Source organism: Emys orbicularis, chromosome 3, assembly GCF_028017835.1.
Source record: "Emys orbicularis isolate rEmyOrb1 chromosome 3, rEmyOrb1.hap1, whole genome shotgun sequence".
Classification (NCBI taxonomy): Eukaryota; Metazoa; Chordata; order Testudines; family Emydidae; genus Emys; species Emys orbicularis.
Genome location: NC_088685.1, coordinates 101,005,910 through 101,029,909, shown reverse-complemented (window position 1 = coordinate 101,029,909; position 24,000 = coordinate 101,005,910). Strand labels below are relative to the sequence as shown.

General features: G+C 42.4%; 1 protein-coding gene across 1 annotated transcript in view; it reads right to left on the bottom strand.

Moving 5' to 3' along the window:
• Positions 1-23,516, bottom strand: part of LAMA2 (laminin subunit alpha 2) — a 344,610-nt gene extending 321,094 nt beyond the window's left edge. The window contains exons 1-3 of the mRNA XM_065401428.1: positions 23,417-23,516; positions 22,758-22,931; positions 15,794-15,906 (exon numbers count right to left, since the gene is read on the bottom strand). Of these exons, the coding sequence (XP_065257500.1) occupies positions 15,794-15,906; positions 22,758-22,931; positions 23,417-23,516 (387 nt within the window). The remainder of the gene's footprint in view (positions 1-15,793; positions 15,907-22,757; positions 22,932-23,416) is intronic.
• Between the last annotated feature and the right edge of the window lie 484 nt (positions 23,517-24,000).

Here is a 24,000-nt window from a genome sequence, read left to right as displayed (position 1 = left end):
TAAGCTTTCGTGGGCTACAACCCACTTCTTCGGATGCATATAGAGTGAAGTGGGTTGTAGCCCACGAAAGCTTATGCTCTAATAAATTTGTTAGTCTCTAAGGTGCCACAAGTACTCCTGTTATTTTTGCGGATACAGACTAACACGGCTGCTACTCTGAAACCTGTCATTAGGTCACAGTGAGTCATCTGGGATTTAGAGGCACAACACAGTATCCAGGACATATATCCTGAAACTATCTGACCATTGATAGAAAAGCAAATGCCACTATAGTAACAGCCAGAATGGGAAGGAGGAAAAATAATATTAATCAATACTTCTGTCATCTGGGGAAAAAATGAATCAAGAAACGGAAAGGGTTTCTCTTTCTGAAAATTCTGAAGCATTTTTGATCTTTGCCAATATGTGTTCCGATGTGGGGGTGAGAAAAACAAGTTAGTAAGAAATCTTCCAGACCACAAGGCAATAAAAATTGTGTAGTCTGACTCAGTAATGAGTTCAAGAGATTGGGGAGCATAGAGATTTATTGGCAACCCAATTACCTAACAAGTTAGCTGTGTTTTCTGTACACAGAGGATATTACAACTCTTCTTGGAGGGATATATTTGCTTCCTAACCAATTTAGGTTGCAACTGAAAGGTATGGCTTCCCTATGTATGTTTTGACTCCTGGCTATCCAAGAGAAGCCTGTCTTTCTTATGTTCTGTCACAAAAGCAGAGATCAACTGGACTGGTTTTATTGACAATCATGTCTTAGGCATTCAGCCATTAAAAATACAAGAGTTTCTCTTGGAGAATCCTTTGCTATAGAACTCCTTTCCCATGGTGGTATGGAAGAACCTGCATTTGTTAATCTTGGTGAAAGGTTAATCTATTTGCTTGGACATTTGTCTGAGGAGTAGGAGTGTGGGGGAAATAATAAGTACTGTATTGTTCTAGGGCAGGACTCTACCGGGGTTGACATTTATCAGCAATGTCTGTACATGATTTTGAATTTTGTAAAAGCATATTTTAAACAAACAGAGGAAAAGGCAGGGAAAAAATACAGGGTAGGAGATATGCTAGATACTATACACATTACACAGGTAGTGATTAAAAAGCTAACTATGTTGTCAAAACACTTACTACAGTTCTGTTTGTTTTTAAAAAATATGTTTTATGATTATATTTCCTCAGCATATTTGTTATCAGAAGCTGATGGCAGAATTGCTTTAAATGATCAGAAACAATGAGCACAATTATAAAATAACTTCAGCTCCAGCAGGCAAATATTTCAGAGAAAGAGTCCTTGAGAACCCAGGAGGAAAATATAATCTGCCACATACTATAGATCACTACTTTGTATATGTCCCTTAGTACCAGCAAAGTAAAAACCTGAAGTAGTGATGAGCGACACTCAAAAGGATCAGAGTTCAGCTTAAATTCTGATAAGTATCCAAAAGTTCAACGGCTTAAAAAAGCTTCTCATGTGTGTGAAATTTGGCTGGATGTTAGAAATGAGGTCCTCATTCTTTTACTCTAGGCCCCTTTTTCACCATTCTGGCAAAATAAGAGAGTCTTAAGTAGGAGTAAGTATGATGGTAACAAATGTAATTCACATTCACTTCAAGAACTTTTACGTCGTCAGACGGGCGTAAAGGCACTTTTATGTATATAAGAATCAAGGGCTTCCTTGCAAGAATCTTAAATGTTCCAAATTCTCAAAAACTATAATATTTTAAATAGTTGGCTTAATTTACTTCTACTACACTGTGAAAAATACAAACAACTATATAAAATCAATCTCAGAGTTGCAGGCCCTGGCTGAATCTCCCAGGGCCTCCAGAGCTAGATCTCTTTCAATATTCCAAACTTAGTTCTCTCTCTCTTTCTTGTGTCCCAAGCCTTACTCAGTTGATTTTCAGTGCACACTGCCCTCTTTATCCCAGTATATGGGTAGAAGAGGGATAATAGAGACTGGCATTTGTTGGTAATGAGGTGCACAATTTGGATTTGAGTTAATCCCTATTTGGTTACACTCTGCTTTTGGGGTGGAGGGAAGCTGCTGGCTTTATCTTTTATGTAACTGTACTTTGATTTTTGTCAAAAGCATCTAAAGCCCGGGATATCTGGCATTTTTTTTCCATTGGTCAGATATCTAAGTAAAAGTATGTAAAAAGCATGGATGTAAATACATTCCTAACACACAAAGTCCCAGTGGAATTAAAGTTGACTAATATAATTTCTACCATCTCCAGTCTAAACCAATGGCATGAAGATTAGGACACAACAAAACCAATCCTTTATTCCCTGCCTCCTTACCCTAATCTTTGAGGCCAGAAGTTCAGATATGAAAAGGTGGTTTATTACATCACATAAAATTTCATCTGAAAAAAATTACTCCCCTCCCTTGGAGGCAAGAAAATGGCTCACAGCATAGTGTTAAGATCAAAGTTTGACACAGATGTATAGGACTAGTTTCTACCTACTACAGTGTGGACCATATCGACGGTGTGTCAAGTGTCATTGCAATATGGCTATGAGGCAACACAGGTTCTGGTTCACCAACCACCCTTTAGATAGCCATTTTCAATTACAGCAACAAAATAATAAACAACAATATAGAAACCCTATTGTGTGAGTAACATTTCCTACTACTCTACTGTAAGTTACACGTCACTTTGGAAGAGAGACTCTGATGTTGCTCCCTAAAGTATTAGTTTAACAAGTCCCAACCATGTGATCTGAGCCAGGAGAGGCAGGTCGACACAAGAGGCTTTGATCCACTAAATTAGAGGGACTCTGAACTGAGAGTGCAAAGATGTACTTTCAGAATCTAAAATAATGCCACAACTTTTGTGTAATCATTAAGATTTAGGACTCAAAAAGTGGGTTGTACCTGTTTTAGGAGAGAAATAAGTGGACACAGACACTGGTTTAATAAATTCCAAACATCTGGCACTTAATTTACACCATGGTACACACAGTTCCTACGGAATACAGCTGTGAACAGAGATGGGACAGCAGAAAGGCCTAGACTCGTTTACTCAAAACTTCAGCAGTGGCTCTTCAGAAAAAACAACATTATGTTTTTCAGCTTGCATACATATTCCAACTCCAGTGTGTTTGTAACTTTCTTGTTCAAACACTTTTTAGGGGGGGAAGCTTTGACTAGTATTTTCAAACGTGGGTGCCTGAAGTTATGATCCTAAATCCCTATTTAGGCACATAAATAAAAGGCCACTGATGTTCATTTGTACTGAGTACCCACAAATCGCAAAGTCAAATGGGATTTGCAGGTGCTCAGCATCTTTGAAAATGAGGCTAAGTTTATTGAGAAAATTAAGTACAGATTTAGGAGCTTAATTTGAGGCACTGAGGTTTGGGCACTCAACTTCCTAAATAAGACTTTGACCACTGCTCCCACAAACTTCAACAGGAGCTGAAGCTCCTCAACATCTCTGAAAAACAGGCCTCATTTTGATATGTAAATATGGGTTTATGTGCCCAATTTTAGGCACCCACGTTTGAAAAAACTGGTGTCTCAGCCTAAGCTACATCTCTAATGAACATGTGACTTTCTTTGCTTTCTGTTGGCCAAGCGCTCTAAAGAACAGCTGAACCTCACTCCAGGATCCCTTCTGTGGTGTGCATTATGGGGATCCTGCCCTGGTGGCTGTAGGCAACTTCTTCCCAAGCAGCCATTAGGGCCAGTCAGACCTTAGATGGACACAAGTTAAGGAGGAGAGAGTGTGCTTGGCCCCTTCACAGAAGGTTTCTTTTTCTCAAGCATGAATCAGCAATACTACTACATTAGGCCATCCTGGAACACAGCTCTGGGGTTGATAAATACCAATAGGCTCTTGATACTAATTTGGCTTTTGATATTTTTTGATCAGGCTGGGTACTCACAAAACACTGATATTCATATTTTTTTCTTAGCTCTGTTTATATCTGGCCCCAAATGTTCAAATTCATATATAGCCCATATTACAGATATATTTTAAAACACAGCTGCAGATACATAAACAACTCCATTGCATACAAACCTAAATGCTCAAACTTTACAAAAGTCAGAAAGTAAAAAAAAGTACTGTACCAAAATGATGAAACCATCCATTTTTTATATGTGGAACCCATAATACGGCTGTGAAAAATTACTTAAAGATATTATCATAACCTATTTCTATTGGTCTTACTTTGTCCTTTCCATAACTGTAGTAATCAAAAAGGATTAAATGATTTTTTCCCATTCATCTCTCTCCCCATAATGACTTTTTTCTTATTTGGTGGTTGTTTTGCAGAAAATTTTGCTTTGATTTCAGCCTGCCTTCCCCTGACAGCAGTGTCTTTAAGGAGCTTTTCCCACCGACTGCTATATTGAGGTTTTTATAGTACTAGCCTGAGTTCTATCCTGTTGTTTTCATGTTCCAGCCTTTCTCAGTTTAACTTGTCACAGTTGTCTAGTTCCATCATGTCTCTCTTTCAGCACGTAGCGTCCCAGTTCTGCAATGTCATGTATATAAACCAAACAAAACCGAACACATAACTCTCCCTTTTGCAATTTTCTTCTTCGTGACACTATTCCTATTAAGTTTATGGAGAAGCTGAGTAATAAGGCAGAAGTTCATTTTCTGTGGTTTCATTCATGGGCAATCAACTGGTTCTGTTCCAAAAGATAATCAACTGGTTCACTTCATAAAAGATAATGAACCAGATGAAAATCCTCAAAGTGATGTTTGGGCAACACCAAATCATGAAATAAGGAGTTCAGAGTATACATCCATGAAAGTGCTGTACGCATTTCATAACTGGGGATGGGAGAACTGCTTCAGATGAAGTAATATGTCTCCCTCTCGCTCCCAGCCATTCTATTTTTTATATAGCTCCACATGGTGTATCTGGCACTGTTCAAAGCACTAAACGTGCCATTTGGATAGCAGAGTCCCTGCCTCTGAAAGCTTGCATTCTAAAGGCACTAGCAGCTAAAATACAACTCAAAACATGAACAATAAAACAGAAGGTTTATCAGAAGTCTTCAGAAGTAGGAAAGCGAAGGTGATGGGGAGCTTAACTAGGGACCCAACCTCATTTTTAAACCAAATTTGAAAGAAATATTTTGAAATTCTAATAATTTCAAATTATGTTGTTTTTGTTTTTTCCTTTCCAGGACCAGAACTGGAAGGGATCACCATCTCACCTCCAACCACCTATCAGCTTCCCCGTGGATTTGCCAGTTTTCCCTATAGAAACCCCACTAATCTTTCACAGTAGCTTCTGACCATTAGAGGACTTAGGGGAATCAATATCACCAGGAGTAGAACTTGCAACTCCAGGTCTCCATGAAAGTCCACTTATTTCCAATTTTTCCCCACTTCCTACCCCTGCCCTTCATGAAAGGGTGTAATCCTTTTTAAAAGGAATATTTTCCATTGTGCTAGAACTGATCTCATTGCATCAGAATCTCCTCTGCTGCATTATGAGGATGTATGCAAAACTACCCCTTGCTCCCAAAGCTAAAACCCAGTGTCTAACACAACCACATGCAGGAGGCAAAACACTCCCTGTTCCTAGGTGATGCACATTCATAGATATGGTGCTCCCACTACATGGAATAAAGGGTCCTGTTAAAATCAAATTCATAATTGCTCCTGCTACACTACCTGGCCAGCCCAATGTAAGTGTGTTTTTAATCCTCAAGTAAACTTGTCATATGAACAGTCTGCACAAAGCACAGTTACATTTACCAAATTCCATTGAATGAATATTTTTGATCAGCTATTAATTGTAACAGAATAATAAATCTTATACAGTATATGTACAATGCTTTTCATCCACGAATCTGAACGTGCTTTATAAATATGAATCATACCTCAAAAACACTTTTGTGAGGCGGTAAATGATGATGTAATCACCGTTGTACCAATGATAAACTCTTACAGAGAGAAGTTATGTGACCATCCCAAGCTACCCTCCAAAATTAGTATCAAAGTCATGGGCAGAATCCAGAAGTCCTGATTCCTAGAACACACTCCAACCACAAGGCATTATGAGTAAAGTTTTCAGCAGTACCTAAGTGAATTAAGAGCTTAATTCCCAGGTCTTAAGCCCTTTAAAAAATATTTTACCCCTTTTCTTTAATTAATGCAAAAAGAATATAATTACCTTTTTTTAATGAATTATAATCTTTCTGCTTCTTCTAAGTTAGATGGGTCACCTATTCAAATAACTCATTAGTTATTACTAACTATGATGCACAATTACTTTATTATGCAGTACAGTCATAATAGAAAAATAATACAATTGCACTCAAAAGGTATGGAATTATTTAATGAAGGAAATAGTAATTATTTTCCTAATTTTTCTTCATAAAATTAGAATTTGCTAAAAGCACTCCATGTATAGTCATAATTATTAGTAATAGAACATACTGCTAATGCGTTCCTGCAAATTACAGTCCATTATTTGCAGAAATAATGTGACAAATCTGTTTTTTAAAAGTTACACATTTTTTGTACTTACAGCAAGAACACATCAGTAAAATCACTGGCAATTATTGAATCTCATGTTTGCCAACAAAGATAAGGAGCAAAATCTTTTTTTTTAAATGATGCCTCAGAGGCATCTTGTGACCTTCATCCATTCATGGTGACTGCGGTGGGTGATCCCAGCTGGAATAGACATCTCATTTTTTACTGAATACTCTATTAAAGCCTACAGCTCTGTGTGCAAAGAAAACCACTTCTTATAGTATAGAACTATATATTTGACATTTTAAAGCCGAGAATATTGATATATATCACCACTGTTGGGGGGCAAAATTATCCCTTGGCCTATGCCAGGTGGTAAGTGGTACAAGGTGCCTCCTTAACTGCACGGACTACTCACATTGCCAGCCAGAGCATGGGGAGAGCACAGGCTTCACAACTTCCCCCACTTCTGTGAAGATGGATAGGAATGAAAGGGCAGATCCTTGACTCTGCTCCTCCAAAGCACCGACTGCACAGTTGAGCTGGTGCAGAAGGAGAAGTCATCTGATACTGGTCTACGCTTAAAGCACTTTCCCTGGACTATACTTTGAACAGTGAATTGTGTAGCGACCATGGGCTAGGGGTAACAGTACAATCTCCCCTTTTCACACTATCACACACTTTATGTTTTATTTAAGCAAACTAAGGCCTGGTCTACACTAGGAGTTTATGTCGAATTTAGCACCGTTACATCGAATTAACTCTGCACCCGTCCACACCACGAAGCTATTTAGTTTGACACAGAAGTCTCTTAAATTCGACTTCTGTACTCCTCCCCAACGAGGGGAGTAGCGCTAAATTCGACTTGGCCATGTCGAATTAGGCTAGGTGTGGATGGAAATCGACGCTAATAGCTCCGGGAGCTATCCCACAGTGCACCACTCTGTTGACGCTCTGGACAGCAGTCCGAGCTCGGATGCTCTGACCAGCCACACAGGAAAAGCCCCGGGAAAATTTGAATTCCTTTTCCTGTCTGGCCAGTTTGAATCTCATTTCCTGTTTGGACATCGTGGCGAGCTCAGCAGCACTGGCAACGATGCAGAGCTCTCCAGCAGAGATGGCCGGGCAATCTCAGAATAGAAAGAGGGCCCCAGCATGGACTGATCGGGAAGTCTTGGATTTGATCGCTGTGTGGGGCGATGAGTCCGTGCTTTCCGAGCTGCGCTCCAAAAGACGGAATGCAAAGATCTACGAGAAGATCTCTAAAGCCATGGCAGAGAAAGGATACAGCCGGGATGCAACGCAGTGCCGCGTGAAAATCAAGGAGCTGAGACAAGGCTACCAGAAGACCAAAGAGGCAAACGGACGCTCCGGATCCCAGCCCCAGACATCCCGTTTCTACGAGGCACTGCATTCCATCCTAGGTGCGGCCGCCACCACTACCCCACCACTGACCGTGGACTCTGAGGATGGGATATTGTCGACGGCCGCTTCCTCGGACATGTTAGCGGACGGGGAAGATGAGGAAGGAGATGAGGAGGACGAGGCAGTCGACAGCGCTTACAACGCTGATTTCCCCGACAGCCAGGATCTCTTCATCACCCTTACAGAGATCCCCTACCAACCGTCCCCAGCCGTTAACCCAGACACAGAATCAGGGGAAGGATCAGCCAGTAAGTGTTTTAAACATCTAAACATTTATTTTTAACAGAACAGGAATATTAACAATAACAACAATGGGTTTCTCATGATTAGTTTGCCCTAGGCGCTTAACGTTTCAGTCCTGGGCAGTGCAACTATTGAAAAAAAATCTAACAATGTCCGGTTTAGCATGATTGTTCTGCCCAAGCCGCTCTACTGTTTAGTCCCTGCCAGTGCAGCTACAGTAAAATGCGGTCTATATGTCCGGGGATAGAGCTGAAATCCTCAATGGACATCTCCACGAAGCTCTCCTGGAGGTAATTGGAAAGCCTTTGCATCAGGTTCCTGGGGAGAGCGGCCTTATTGGGTCCTCCATAATAGCAGACATTTCCGCGCCAGGAGACAAGCAAGTACTCCGGGATCATTGCCCTGCAGAGCATGGCGGCATACGGCCCTGGTCTTTGCAGGCTTTCCTGAAGCATTATTTCTTTTTCCGTGTCTGAGATCCTCATCAGGGTGATGTCGCTCATGGTGACCTGCTTTGAATTAGGTAGGGGAATGTTAGTATTGGGACTGCTTGCACGTTCCTTTACAGAACTGTAACCAGCGGTTTACAGCCATGTGGTGGAGGCGGGAGAGGGGCAGCATACAGGGATCTTTCCCTGGGACAGCCGCGAGGGGGTGGGACAGGGGCAGAGTTCATGCTTGCCGGATTGCTGACAGCAGGGACTGGCATTGCTTTCAATGTGAAAGGAGGCCAGTGCAACTATTAAAGTTTTAAGCAGCCAAAAGTCTACGGCTTACCATGTCAGCCTGCTACCCAAATTCCGCTGTCCTGCCCCGCTTGTCAGATCTGCACTGCAAGACCCCAGGCACTGAATGCGAAGGCCAAAAATTCGACCTTGTCCTGAGTGCGCATGTGATAGGTGCTGTGCATGGTCTTGTTCACAGAGAAAGACTATGTTCTTTGTTCACAACTAAATTTATCTTTCTGAGGAATTCACTCCCTTTTTCCCATTCCCACAGCTGCGACTGTCTCCCAACGTAGCCTGGCATCACACTCCCAGAGGCTAGCGCAGATTAGGCGTAGGAAGAAGAGGACACGGGAGGACATGTTCTCGGAATTTATGGGCTGCTCCCGAGCCCAGGCAGCACAGCAGACCCAGTGGAGGGAGAACTTGTCCCAAATGCACCGTTCACACATGGAACGGGAGGAGAGGTGGCGGCAGGAAGACCAGCAGGCGACTCAAACGCTGCTTGGACTTATGAGGGAGCAAACGGAAACGCTCTGGCGCCTTGTGGATGTTCTGCAGGACCGGAGGCAGGAGGACAGAGCCCCGCTGCAGTCTATCTGTAACCGCCCTCCCCCGCCACCAAGTCCCATACCCCCCTCACCCAAAGTCCAAAGAAGGAGGGGCGGCAGAGTCCATGAAAACTCTCACTCCACCCCTGCAGACTGCTCTACTACTAGAAGGCTCTCATTCCCCAAAATTTGACAAGTCCTTTCCTTCCCGCCTCACCCAAGCCCCCGTCCCAGTTTCACCCCCCAGTTTCATGTGTAGTTGCTAATAAAAAATACGTTTCTGTTAATTACTGTTTCCATCATGTTCTTTAGAGGAGAGTCTGTCTGAAGGGGGGGAGGGGGGTTGGTAATTGGGCAGGACAGTCACCTTTACCAGGGTACAGAGGCGGGGGCAGGTTCAGCAGCAGGGCACACACACATTGCAGTCACTAGTTACCCTGGTCAGTCTGGGAGGTGGTTTTAGTGTTCTGTGGGGGGTGCTCTGTGACTTTGTGGCGTGGGAGGGCAGTTACAGATTTTATGCAGCGGTCCTTATCCTGGATCACAGAGCCACGCAGCAGGGGATCTGTAACCGTCCTCCCCCTGCCACAAAGTCACATAGCCCCCCCCCCCACACACACACACACAGAGTCCCGAACAGGAGGGGTGGCAGGGTCCGTTGAAACCACCAGTCCACCCATGCGGAGCCTGTCATTCCTGGAGTTTGGAAGCGTCATTTGCATCACTACACTACACCCGCTCCCCACCACAGTCTGCGTCCCAGGTTCAACACTTTCCCATGAAAACAGTAATAAAGAAAACGGTGTTCATTAACAAAATTCAAGTGATTTTATTTTTAAACGTGTGTTGGAAGGGGGAGCACGGGGTATGTAACTGGAGAGGATACTGAACATTTAGTGGGTAAAGAAACGGGGGCAGGTTCAGCTTCTCTGTACACAAACTGAAAAGTCACTGGTTACCCTGCTCACTCAGGAACCTAGCTTTCAAAGCCTCCCGGATGCACAGCACGTCCCGCTGGGCTCTTCTAATCGCCCGGCTGTCTGGCTGGGCGTAATCAGAAGCCAGGCTACTTGCCTCAACCTCCCACCCCGCCATAAAGGTCTCCCCCTTGCTCTCACAGAGATTGTGGAGCACACAGCAAGCTGCAATAACAATGGGGATATTGGTTTCGCTGAGATCACAGCGAGTCAGTAAGCTTCTCCATCTCCCCTTGAGACGTCCAAAAGCACACTCCACCACCATTCTGCACTTGCTCAGCCGGTAGTTGAAGAGTGCTTTTTCAGTGTCCAGGGCACCAGTATAGGGCTTCATGAGCCAGGGCATTAGCGGGTAGGCTGGGTCCCCGAGCATGACTATAGGCATCTCCACATCCCCAAGAGTTATTTTGTGGTCCGGGAAGTAAATACCTTCCTGCAGCCGTCTAAACAGACCTGAGTTCCTGAAAACACGAGCGTCATGAACCTTGACCGGCCATCCGACGTTGATGTTTGTAAAACGTCCCCTATGGTCCACCAGTGCTTGCAGCACCATTGAAAAGTAGCCCTTTCGGTTGATGTACTGGCTGGCCTGGTGGTCCGGTCCCAGGATAGGGATGTGAGTTCCATCTATAGCCCCACCGCAGTTTGGGAATCCCATCGCGGCGAAGCCATCTATGATGGCCTGCGCGTTTCCCAGGGTCACTACCTTTGAGAGCAGTAGCTCAACGATTGCTTTGGCTACTTGCATCACAACAACCCCCACGGTAGATTTGCCCACGCCAAAGTGGTTCGCGACTGACCGGTAGCTGTCTGGCGTTGCAAGCTTCCAGAGGGCTATGGCCACTCGCTTCTGGACAGTCAGGGCTGCTCGCATCCGGGTGTCATTGCGCTTCAGGGCAGGGGACAGCAACTCACAAAGTTCAAGGAAAGTCCCCTTCCGCATGCGAAAGTTTCGCAGCCACTGGGATTCATCCCAGACCTGCAGCACTATGTGGTCCCACCAGTCCGTGCTTGTTTCCCGGGCCCAGAATCGCCGTTCCACAACATCCACATGACCCATTGCCACCGTGATGTCCTCGGCGCTGGGTTCCGTGCTTTCTGACAGGTCTGTGCTACTCTCAGACTTCAGGCCCTCACCGCGGTGCCGTAGCCTCCTCGCCTGATTTATCTGCATCTGCCTCTGGGAAAGGTGGATGGTAAGCTGCGAGGCGTTGACAACGGCCACAACTGCAGCGATGGTCGTAGCGGGCTCCATGCTCGCAGTGCTGTGGCGTCCGCGCTGTCACTGACCAGAAAAGTGCACGAACTGATTTCCCGCCGGCGCTTTCAGGGAGGGAGGGCGGGAGTGACGGTTGGATGACGACAGTTACCCAAAACCACCCTCGACACATTTTTTTCCCCAGAAGGCATTGGGGGCTCGACCCAGAATTCCAATGGGCAGCGGGGACTGCGGGAACTGTGGGATAGCTGCCCACAGTGCACCGGTTCCAATGTCGATGCTTGCCCCGTTAGTGTGGACTCACAAAGTTGAATTACTGTCCTTAGTGTGGACACACACATTCGACTTTGCAATATCGATTCCACATATTCGATTTAAGTAAAATCGAACTACTCTCGTAGTGTAGACATACCCTAATATAGCAGTCACAGTGTGCTAATTGTAATATGCTATTGGTATCTGCAGAAATTCCTGAAATACAGTCAAACCACCACCTCATGTACATTTCAGTATAGGCACTGTAACTCTATAGTCACCACAGCCCTTTTTATGTAAGCAAAACATAGAATTAAAGAAAGCTCTTCTTGGTTTTTCCCTGTCACAGTTTGGATACCAGCACTAAAGGGGATGGAATAATTTATGAGGCTGGGATTGACATAAAGGAATTATTGGCAGATAGGGGAGCCTTATTCTTAAAACTGTAGTTGAATGAAACCATCCTACTATCTAACAATCAGAGAAGGAATGTCTTGGGGGGCGGGGGTGAATGGTGAAGGGTAAGGATGCTAATTTATTTCTGATGCATGAGAGCTATTTGCATGTTAATGGATCCGAGCCAGCAAGAGAGAAAATCAATATGTAGGGAGAAGGCAGGTAATAGTACCTGTAAGGTCAAAGGAACATTTTTAAAGGGCAGAAGACTAAAATCAAACCTGTTCCAGCAAAAAACAAATATCTTATTGGATACAATAAAAATATTCATTAGACACTGGGCCAGGGATATGCGACAATGACGTAGGTCAGTGACCGGAGCAACCTCATTTTCAATATAGTAATTGTGACGGGTTGGGTCACAGAGACTCCCTTTGGACTGCCACCTGATGTACTGAGACTACCTCTGAGCCTGTTTTCCCTGCCATCTTGGGACTTCTGAACTCTGCCTTGTTGAGCCAGACACGCTAGCCTGCTGCAAACACAGACCCAGGTCTGAACCACGTCCCCCAAAAGCTGCAGACTTAACTGAAAACAGCTTAAGAAGTGTTCCTGTCTCCATCACCCAGATACCCAGTTCCCAATGAGATCCAAACCCCAAATAAATCCGTTTTACTCTGTATAAAGCTTATACAGGGTAAACTCAAACTGTCTGCCCTCTATAACACTGATGGAGAGATATGCACAGCTGTTTGCTCCCCCAGGTATTAATCACTTACTCTGGGTCAATTAATAAGCAAACATGATTTTATTAAATATAAAAAGTAGGATTTAAGTAATTCCAAGTAATAACAGACAGAACAAAGTAAGTTACCAAGAAAAATAAAACGAAACATGCAAGTCTAAGCCTAATACATTAAAAAACTGATTACAGATAAAATCTCACCCTCTGAGATGTTCCAATAAGCTTCTTTCACAGACTAGACTCCTTTCTAGTCTGGGCCCAATCCTTTCCCCTGGTACAGTCCTTGTTGCAGCTCAGGTGGTAGCTAGGGGATTTCTCATGACTGCAGCCCCCTTTGTTCTGTTCCACCCCCTTATATACCTTTGGCACAAGGCGGGAATCTTTTGTTTCTCGGTCCCCACCCCTCTTTCTAAATGGAAAAGCACCAGGTTTAAGATGGATTCCAGTACTAGGTGACATGGTCACATGTCCTATAAGACCCCAAGCCTTCATTTTTCCTGGCCTAACGCACAGGAAGGCTTGCAAGTAAACAGAGCCATCTACAGTCAATTGTCCTGCTTAATGGAAGCCATCAAGATTCCAAACCACCATTAATGGCCCACACTTTGCATAATTACAATAGGACCTCAGAGTTATATTTCATATTTCTAGTTTCAAATACAAGAATGATACATTCATACAAATAGGATGAACACACTCAGTAGATTATAAGCGTTGTAATGATACCTTACAAGAGACCTTTCGCATGAAGCATATTCCAGTTACATTATATTCACACTCATTAGCATATTTTCATAAAATCATATGGAGTGCAACGTCACAGTAATGACAAAGGTGGTTCCAGGGTTAGAATGCTAACAATGAAAGGGACTCACATCTGAACTTCAGAGCATCTCCAAGGTATAACAGGAGCAAGGGACCATGTCTGCAAATCCATTTTCTCAAATTCTCTGACCATTGCAGCACCACCAGAGGGAAAGTTAATATAAAACAACCACAGGCATTTTTACCACCATGTATCTAGATGGTGGTTTGTCTGTTCTGAGGAAATGAAAGAAAGAATTCTAGAAAATTAAGCATCATATTTTTGATGGATTTTGATTAACTTCAAGGGTGAGGCCCAAACTAGACAAGGCTAGGGACTCCTATTCCTAGATATGTTTTCTTGTACACTTACATTTGATTTAATTTTATTTTCTAATAAACTGTGTTTTATTCAAGACTCTTTTGGACCATTGACTCTTTCTGGGATAATCAGCTACAGTCCTGTAATCCTGGGGAGAGGTTAATGGTCCTTCTGAGAAGTAATAATTGAGGATATGCAACACTCAGATTCTGGATGAAAGCCATAAACCAAGAAATCCTATCCAGGGATTAAAGTAGATTGAATCAGGAGGTTGTAGGAGGATCTCTGCACACTTAGCTACAGAGAAGGGAGAGTTGTGAGGGTTGTGCTACGTACCCAAGCCAGGGAGAGATGGGGACATTCCCCTTTGCTTTTACAAAGGAAAAAAGAACTGCATTTTCCTCACATTAGCCCATCCCATAAGTCATCTTGGTATATGGGACAAGCCTATAGACCACAGAAAAGAGGGGACTTTGAGGGGACCTGGTGACAATATTCCATTGTCTTGGGGATAAGGTCAAAGCCTATTAGATTATCTAGTCCATCTTTAATTTCTATGATATTGAGTAGCAGGATGATGAGTCTAATAGCATGATGTGTATTTCTGGTGACGGATAGTTATTCTGTATTTGCATTAGCACAATACAAATAAAACTACTTTTCCTCCAGCACCCAAAATCCTTTTGCTTGCATGTCTGGCATAATCCAGCAAATACCGTCAAATAACGGTATTCCAGAAAACTACAGCTGTCAAGAATACCATAGAAAGAGACAGAGATGATTGGCAGAAGATGCAACATGAAACCTGAGGCCTGGTCCACACTACCCCCCCACTTCGGACTAAGGTACGCAAATTCAGCTATGTTAATAACGTAGCTGAATTCGAAGTACCTTAGTCCGAACTTACCGCGGGTCCAGACGCTGCAGGCAGGCTCCCCAGTCGATGCCGCGTACTCCTCTCGCCAAGCTGGAGTACCGGCGTCGACGGCGAGCACTTCCGGGATTGATCCGGGATCGATTTATCGCGTCTAGACAAGACGCGATAAATCGATCCCAGAACATCGATTGCCGGCCGTCGGACCCGGAGGTAAGTGTAGACGGAGTCTATGCAAATACAACAGGCCTTGTTAACTCTCCAAGTAGCCCAGGTTTAATTTAAAACCAGTTGACAGCTTCCAAAGCTTTCAGTAACGAGAAGCAATTTATTTAAGGGCTTTGTTAGCCACAAAAAAAAAAAAAAAAAACTTTAAGTGCACCTATCCTTAGCAAAGCTGAAGACATTCTTAGTGCTTTATTATTTTAGTAGTTAAAAATGCAGCATTTTAAACCTATTAAACCTTTAATAAATGTGTTGCCCCCACACATACCATTTTTAATTAGACTTATTTCTAAAGATCCAAACCTACAGCTGAAACAAACATTGAATACTTCATATTTAGACTAATTCAAAATATGTCTTAAAAACAAATAACCTGAAATCTGATTTTCTAAAAAAAAAAAAAACACGTATGTATTATGCTACAATGAATAACTTTGTGCATAGTCCATATAACTCAGCATGTTATAATGAAGCTGGGAGTATCTTTATGATCCAAAAGCATCACTGACAAAATAAGGAGTGACGAATGAGACAGCAATTATGTGAGTGAGAAAGGTTTGCAGAAACAAAGAACAAACAGTACCTGTCGAAGGTCCAATGTAATGGTAACATGATGATATTCTATCCCATTTTGGATACTGGGACTCTGCCACCAAGTGTTCTTCCCATCAATTGCATTAGTTATTGGGTGTCGTTCTATTGGACCATTGGCAATATGTAAAAGAAAAACATCTTTAGAATCGTCAGCAGTGGTTTGGTGGTAGCATTTAGTTAATACAGGATATGAATATAATATTGTACATAAAAGTACTTCCATGTGTTTGTTGGTGTTATGGCACAGTATGCAACATGCTCTAAAGGTGAACCACAAAGCTTTATTAAGAAATAAGTATCAAAAAGACTTTTTAAAACCCCAAATCAGTAACAGAATACAAGTATAGACTTAAAAAGACAAAGTAGTACATTAAAACAAAATAACTGATAATCTGTTTTTCTTTTACTTTTGAAGGAAGTTTAATATTAAATGTTTGCCTTGCAACCTCCAAGGAGACCACAGCCACCTAAAACAGCATCTCCAGGCAGGTAGTGTGAGATCATCAGCTAATGTAATGAACACAAACCAGGAATTTAGGACTTGGCAGGCAGGTGAAGGAGAAGGTACTGTGGTTCATTTGCTAGTATTTGTGTTTGGAAGTCATATGCAATCATGCAGTTTTCATACAGAAAGAAATTTTATTCTATTCTACACAGAGCTAATCCAAGAACCATCACTGTATGTATTTGAGTGCTTTATAATCCACTGCTTAAAATGACAGAGGTTTCCATCTCTCTCTCTCTCCCCTCAAGGTTCTCCTCAAGACCCTCTGAACTATTTATGGTATGGTATTTAGAAGGTATTGGGTCTTACTTGCATTCTCTGCATTTGGGTAAATATCACCCAGTAATTGCAAAGAGTATTTTTTGTCTATCCGTGTTTCAGGAGGATCTGCTCTTGTGCATACAGGATGGTAGCCTACGCACAATTCTAAAGGATCTGATCCTGCACCCACAGAAATCACTGATTTACCTGGGAGCAAGACTACATCCAAAGCAGGGGAAAAAATCAGAAGTTATTTAAAAAATAATGTGTCTCCTTCCCCCAGCTACTAGATATGGAAGACATTATACACAGTCAGAGAATGTATTATTCTTGTGGTGTCAAGCACATGATAAATGTTACCTTTTCACCTAGAATGACTTCCTAAAAATACATTGCTAGATATATAAAATGGGAAGAAAAAGAAGTTATTTATTGTTCTTAGATTCTTAGGGGACTAAATCAAACTGGAGAGTTTACCACCTTTTATTTGTTGTTTAAGTCAACTAAGCAGATTGAAAGTCTGTTTTTTTGTGGTTTCGTATCACGTCAGCTGTCTGTGGCGGACAGGAATCCTGCCTCATTAATGAAAGCCAGAATGTCTGAACATATTTAAAGAAACAATTAAAGTGTTTTGTGGGAGTGAGGGGTGATGTCAGTCCTTAAAACTGCAAATGCCAGAAGTGTATTTAAATATCAAATGATTCAGTGGCACCAGTAAGCACTAGCATTTGCTTGTTATAATATTAGTGGTACAAATGGAAGCATAATTGGTGTGGGTAATTGGGAAATATTTGCCTGAATATACAGTTAGATCAGAGGGAGTTGTTATAGAAATCAGGCAGGGAGTGTAAAACAACAGCCTCCCCTCAAATACAAGAGTCAGGTTTATACCCATGAAGAGGGACTGCTCAGTCCCACTCTGGCAACAAAGCTATTTGGCTCAGGCCAAGAAGGGAGGGATCAAAAGCTGACAGAGAGAGAGAGCTAGCTTGCTGCAGTAAGCGGGCTACAGTTTGGTCCCCAAGAGAATGGGGGACATCAAGGCTAAGTCATGTCTACCTAGGGCCTCAAGGGGAACAAGAAAGTAGGTAGGGCTTCTGGTTTTAGGTTTTAACCAATCAATACCTCCAATACAATTTTTTTTTTAAATCAGGGTTTATTCAGTAAACACTGTAAAAACTCCAGAAACAGTTACTAAGTATCTAAAGGCTTGTCTAGAAGGAGGCGTAATGTGCTCTATAGGGTGTGATTTCTAAAGTGCAGTAATCTGTTGTGCATTAATTAATTGTGCAGTAATCTGTTGTGCATGCAGACCCTGCTGGTATGCACTAAAGATTCCCCTACTGCACTTTAATGTAGTACTGTTTCAAACAGCACTACATTAAAGTGCACAAGGCAACATTACAAAGAGATTATTCATTACAGTATATACTATTGTATATGTACAATATAAACTCCAATTTTTGAACATCTACAAAATACTCAAAAATCAATAAAAATACAACCTGAAAAATGTCACTGCATATTACCGCTATCCACAAGAGCACTTGCAGGTGACAAGTCCATTGGGCTTGCTAGGTATTATGGTAGGCTACCTGGGGCGGGGGGAGGGGGGAAATACAGAGACCCAATTGGGGAGTAGTTATGCCACAGAGCCGCATCCCAAACAGAAGTGGAGGCAAGGCCTGCCACTCAAAACGCAGAGGACTGGACAAAAGGCCTCAGCAGGGCAGCTTATCCAGGGACCATGACAACTGGCATCATCTCTGTATTTAACACACACACACACACACACACACACACACACACCGAGAGAGAGAAAAGCCAATGCTCTAGGCATTGTCAAAGATAACTCTGATCATCATTACAGCTCCTGTCTTAAAATGTGTGCTTGCAAAAATCATCTGTAAATTCAACTCAGGGCTCCTAGGTGATTGTGACAGAAGTTGTCTAATTGGAAATTTTGATATCAGTCTCCTCCAGCCAAACTGATATGAGATTTAGTCCTGAAAAGTAGGGTTGGAAGATTAATCAACAATTAACTGTAATCCCCATTATGAAAGTTTAATCATAATTAATTTGAAAACATTTATTAATTGCTGGCATGTTTTCCCTATTTAACGTGAGAAAGAAAATAATATAACATTTGCAAAAGGGACAGGACTGAAAAGCTACTCCAAGGACTAACCTGACTGACGGGGGGAGGGATCGCTCAGTGGTTTGAGCATTGGCCTGCTAAACCCAGAATTGTGAGTTTAATCCTTAAGGGGGCCACTTAGGGATCTGAGGCAAAATCAGTACTTGGTCCTGCTAGTGAAGGCAGGGGCCTGGACTCGATGACCTTTCAGGGTCCCTTCCAGTTCTATGAGATAGGTATATCTCCATATTTTATTATTATGATAAGGGGAATCACACCTAAAGTAAGCTCATCCCACTGTTCCCTTTAATTTGGGCTCACATGCGATTAACCAGGGAGTCTGTGTTCATTTCCTTCTACAGTAATTAAGGGGAGGCACACCAGACTCACAGATTCCAAGGGGATCACTTAAAGTCTGGTTACATTACATGGTACTCTGATTAATGACAGGTTTCAGAGTAGCAGCCGTGTTAGTCTGTATCTGCAAAAAGAACAGGAGTACTTGTGGCACCTTAGAGACTAACAAATTTATTTGAGCATAAGCTTTCGTGGGCTACAGCCCACTTCTTTGGATACATAGAATGGAACATATATTGAGGAGATATATATACACATACACATGAAAAGGTGGGAGTTGTCTTACCAACTCTGAGAGGCCAATTAAGTAAGACTCCTCCGGACGGTCGAAACAACAGACTGGACCTCTACATAGATTGCTTCCGTCAACGTGCAAAGGCTGAAATTGTGGAAAAGCAACATCACTTGCCCCATAACCTCAGCCATGCTGAACACAACACCATCTACAGCCTCAGAAACAACTCTGACATCATAATCAAAAAGGCTGACAAAGGAGGTGCTGTCGTCATCATGAATAAATTGGAATATGACCAAGAGGCTGCTAGAAAGCTCTCTAACACCACATTCTACAGGCCATTATCCTCTGATCCCACTGAGGATTACTTAAAGAAACTACACCATCTGCTGAAAAAACTCCCTGACAAAGCACAGGAACAAATCTGTACAGACACATGCCTAGAACCCCGACCAGGGGTATTCTATTTGCTACCCAAGATCCATAAACCTGGAAATCCTGGACGCCCCATCATCTCAGGCATTGGCACCCTAACATCAGGATTGTCTGGCTATGTGGACTCTCTCCTCAGGCCCTACGCTACCAGCACTCCCAGCTATCTTCGAGACACCACTGACTTCCTGAGGAAACTACAATCCATCGGTGATCTTCCAGAAAACACCATCCTGGCCACTATGGATGTAGAAGCCCTCTACACCAATATTCCACACAAAGATGGACTACAAGCTATCAGGAACAGTATCCCCGATAATGTCACAGCTAACCTGGTGGCTGAACTTGGTGACTTTGTCCTCACTCACAACTATTTCACATTTGGGGACAATATATACCTTCAAGTCAGCGGCACTGCTATGGGTACCCGCATGGCCCCACAGTATGCCAACATTTTTATGGCTGACTTAGAACAACGCTTCCTTAGCTCTCGTCCCCTAACGCCCCTACTCTACTTGCGCTACATTGATGACTTCTTCATCATCTGGACCCATGGAAAAGAAGCCCTTGAGGAATTCCACCATGATTTCAATAATTTCCATCCCACCACCAACCTCAGCCTAGATCAATCCACACAAGCGGTCCATTTCCTGGACACTACTGTGTTAATAAGCGATGGTCACATAAATACCACCCTATACCGGAAACCTACTGACCGCTATACTTACCTACGTGCCTCCAGCTTCCATCCAGGACACACCACACGATCCATTGTCTACAGCCAAGCTCTAAGATACAACCGCATTTGCTCCAATCCCTCAGACAGAGACAAGCACCTACACGATCTCTATCAAGCATTCTTAAAACTACAATACCCACCTGCTGAAGTGAAAAAACAGATTGACAGAGACAGACGAATACCCAGAAGTCACCTCCTACAAGACAGGCCCAACAAAGAAAATAACAGAACACCACTAGCTGTCACCTTCAGCCCCCAACTAAAACCTCTCCAGCGCATCATCAAAGATCTACAACCTATCCTGAAAGATGATCCCTCACTCTCACAGAGCTTGGGAGACAGACCTGTCCTGCTTACAGACAACCCCCCAACCTGAAGCAAATACTCACCAGCAACCACACATCACTGAACAAAAACACTGACCCAGGAACCTATCCTTGCAACAAAGCCCGATGCCAACTCTGTCCACATATCTATTCAAGTGACATCATCATAGGACCTAATCACATCAGCCATACCATCAGGGGCTCGTTCACCTGCACATCTACCAATGTGATCTATGCCATCATGTGCCAGCAATGCCCCTCTGCCATGTACATTGGCCAAACCGGACAGTCTCTACACAAAAGAATTAATGGACACAAATCTGACATCAGGAATCATAACACTCAAAAACCAGTAGGAGAACACTTTAACCTGTCTGGTCATTCAATGACAGACCCGCGGGTGGCAATTTTGCAACAGAAAAGCTTCAAAAACAGACTCCAACGAGAAACTGCTGAGCTGGAATTGATATGCAAACTAGATACAATCAACTTAGGCTTGAATAGGGAGTGGGAATGTCTGAGCCATTACAAACATTGAATCTATCTCCCCTTGTAAGTATTCTCACACTTCTTATCAAACTGTACTGGGCTATCTTGATTATCACTTCAAACGTTTTTTTCTCTTACTTAATTGGCCTCTCAGAGTTGGTAAGACAACTCCCACCTTTTCATGCTCTCTGTATGTGTATATATATCTCCTCAATATATGTTCCATTCTATGCATACGAAGAAGTGGGCTGTGGCCCACGAAAGCTTATGCTCAAATAAATTTGTTAGTCTCTAAGGTGCCACAAGTACTTCTGATTAATGAGTCATCTCTGTTTAAATAAGGCTCTTCACAGTGCCAGATTAACACTATGAAAACCTTAAACTGAGATGTGGTTGGCTATGAAAGACCAGGCATTCTAAAACCAGACAGTTGCAGGTTAATAAGAGGGAAAGACACACAGACCTATAGCACTTGTGTGTTTTTATATATATAAATGAGACAGTGCTGTCTAGTGATTGGTGCAGGGCACAGGGATGTGGCAACCCAAAATCTATTCCTCACACTGTGTGTTTGGTTTGCCGTGTGAATTATCACAGATTATGTATTTTTATTATTATTAACATATTTGGCTCTTCCCAAAATGGAGGAGGTGATTTTAATCATACAGGAAATTCTTCAGAATTACCATGGAGAATAGCTGCTAATACACTGATCACCTCCGTCACTGAAAGGGCAGGTGAAAATATGTGAATACTACCATACAGCTCTACCTAGGTTCTAGTCTTCCTCATATGCACTTCCCGTGTAGAAGGCACAAAACTCTCCTTGTACCTGATAATAAATTAATGCTTGAAAACTGATTTTACCCTGCGGCTGGTGTTAAAAAAAACTCAGTGGTTTGGGGGCTTTTTAGTCAGTGAAATCAGAATTAACATCAAGCTGAGAAGGGGTGGAGGTGGGGGAAATCACAGAACAGGCTTAAGATAAATAAAATTGGCCTTAACCCCAAATTAAGATTTTGTAAATTATTCAAAAAGCTCAGAATTTTCAGATTAAAATTAAGGACCTAATCCCATATTTAGGTACCTTAAAAATGGCCTGATTTTCATGTATGTCGAGCAATCACAAATCCATATGAACTCAGTGAGAGCTTCAGAGACTCTAATATTGGATTTAGTTGCTGAACATTAAGCATTCTTTGACCCAATGAGTTTAATTTAATTTACAGGTAAGAATTTTGCAAAGCTAGCCAAGGGACGAAAAATTTGTTTTACTCATAACAAGAGGAATTTTCCAACGTAATCAAGCCAATGAGCTAGAGTTTATTCTTCCTTCTCCGCCCTCCCCCGCCCCCATCCATTGCCAGTCATTTGGTCACGAAGTCCCTGAATACGAATGATCCTAGACAAAACTCCCATAGAAATATTTTCTGAAGAGCATGTCTATTAACATAACAAAATCGCATACATACGATGTGGAATCCTACTGTTCTGGTCACAAATACGACACTGTGGGGGGTTTCTTGCTGGTTGTCCAGGTACATGTTCAACTAGTTTGCAATACATTTCAGAGCCTTTTTCTCCACAGGTAGCATTGGTTGTGATGATAGCATTGACTGCCAGGTTCAGCACTGCTGGAAATAATCCTGGGGAAAAAAACCAACAGAAGTGAGGACAGGACGAGTTCAGTAGCACAAACAGAAATGTATATACTACATATTTAGCCTTTTTAAGGCAATAAAGCAAAAGACCTAAGATTCAATGGCTGTATATATACTGAAGAATGCAATGCCCCCATCAAACACCTTTCCATTTTTCAATCTAGATTTCAGACATCTGATTAAAGGCCATTACTAATAGTGTCATCATGCTTACTACATTCTAAAATCTAATTACAAAAAATATCTGGTGGTTACATACATCTGAAAACACACTACTGTTGTGTTACTTGAAAGGTTGGGCAAAGTAGCTTACTGAAAGTATCATCAAGAAATGATATTACACCTTGACCCCAATATAACGTGATCCGAAATAACATGAATTCTGATATAACGCGGTAAAGCAGTGCTCCTGGGGGGCGGGGCTGTGCACTCCGGCGGATCAAAGCAAGTTCGATATAACACAGTTTCACCTATAACTCGGTAAGATTTTTTGGCTCCCGAGGACAGCGTTATATCGAGGTAGAGGTGTATAAGCAATCCAAGCTCTCCAGTGACTGACAAGTTGGACATTATTTGAATCACACCTGCAAATTATCTGTGCAACTTCTTATACTCTATTTTCATCTCCATGGCAGAACATTACCCATCTTGCCTTGCATACACTGTATAATTTGTGTTATATTTTCACTGTATTATTGTTCTATATAGGTTCTTATACCACTTTCATCACTATTGTATCTGAGCACTTTCCAATAGGTCATGCAGCAACAAGACTAACATCTGTCATGTGGTTTGTTCTCTCTCTCATCCTCTGCTCAGGGAGAGAATTGTGTGAGCAGTATTGTTTTGATAGTTGTTGGGGTTTTTTGTGTGTGTATAATGTTCATACTGCTATATGTATTGCATATACTGTGATCCTCATTCAGCAAAGCTCTTAAGCATGTGCTTTGCTGAATCAAGGCCTATACGATGAACAACACAGCAAGCAATAAAGATTATAAATCCTTTGAGGAACAATCATTAAGTAAAGTCTACTCCCCTTCTCACCAAATGC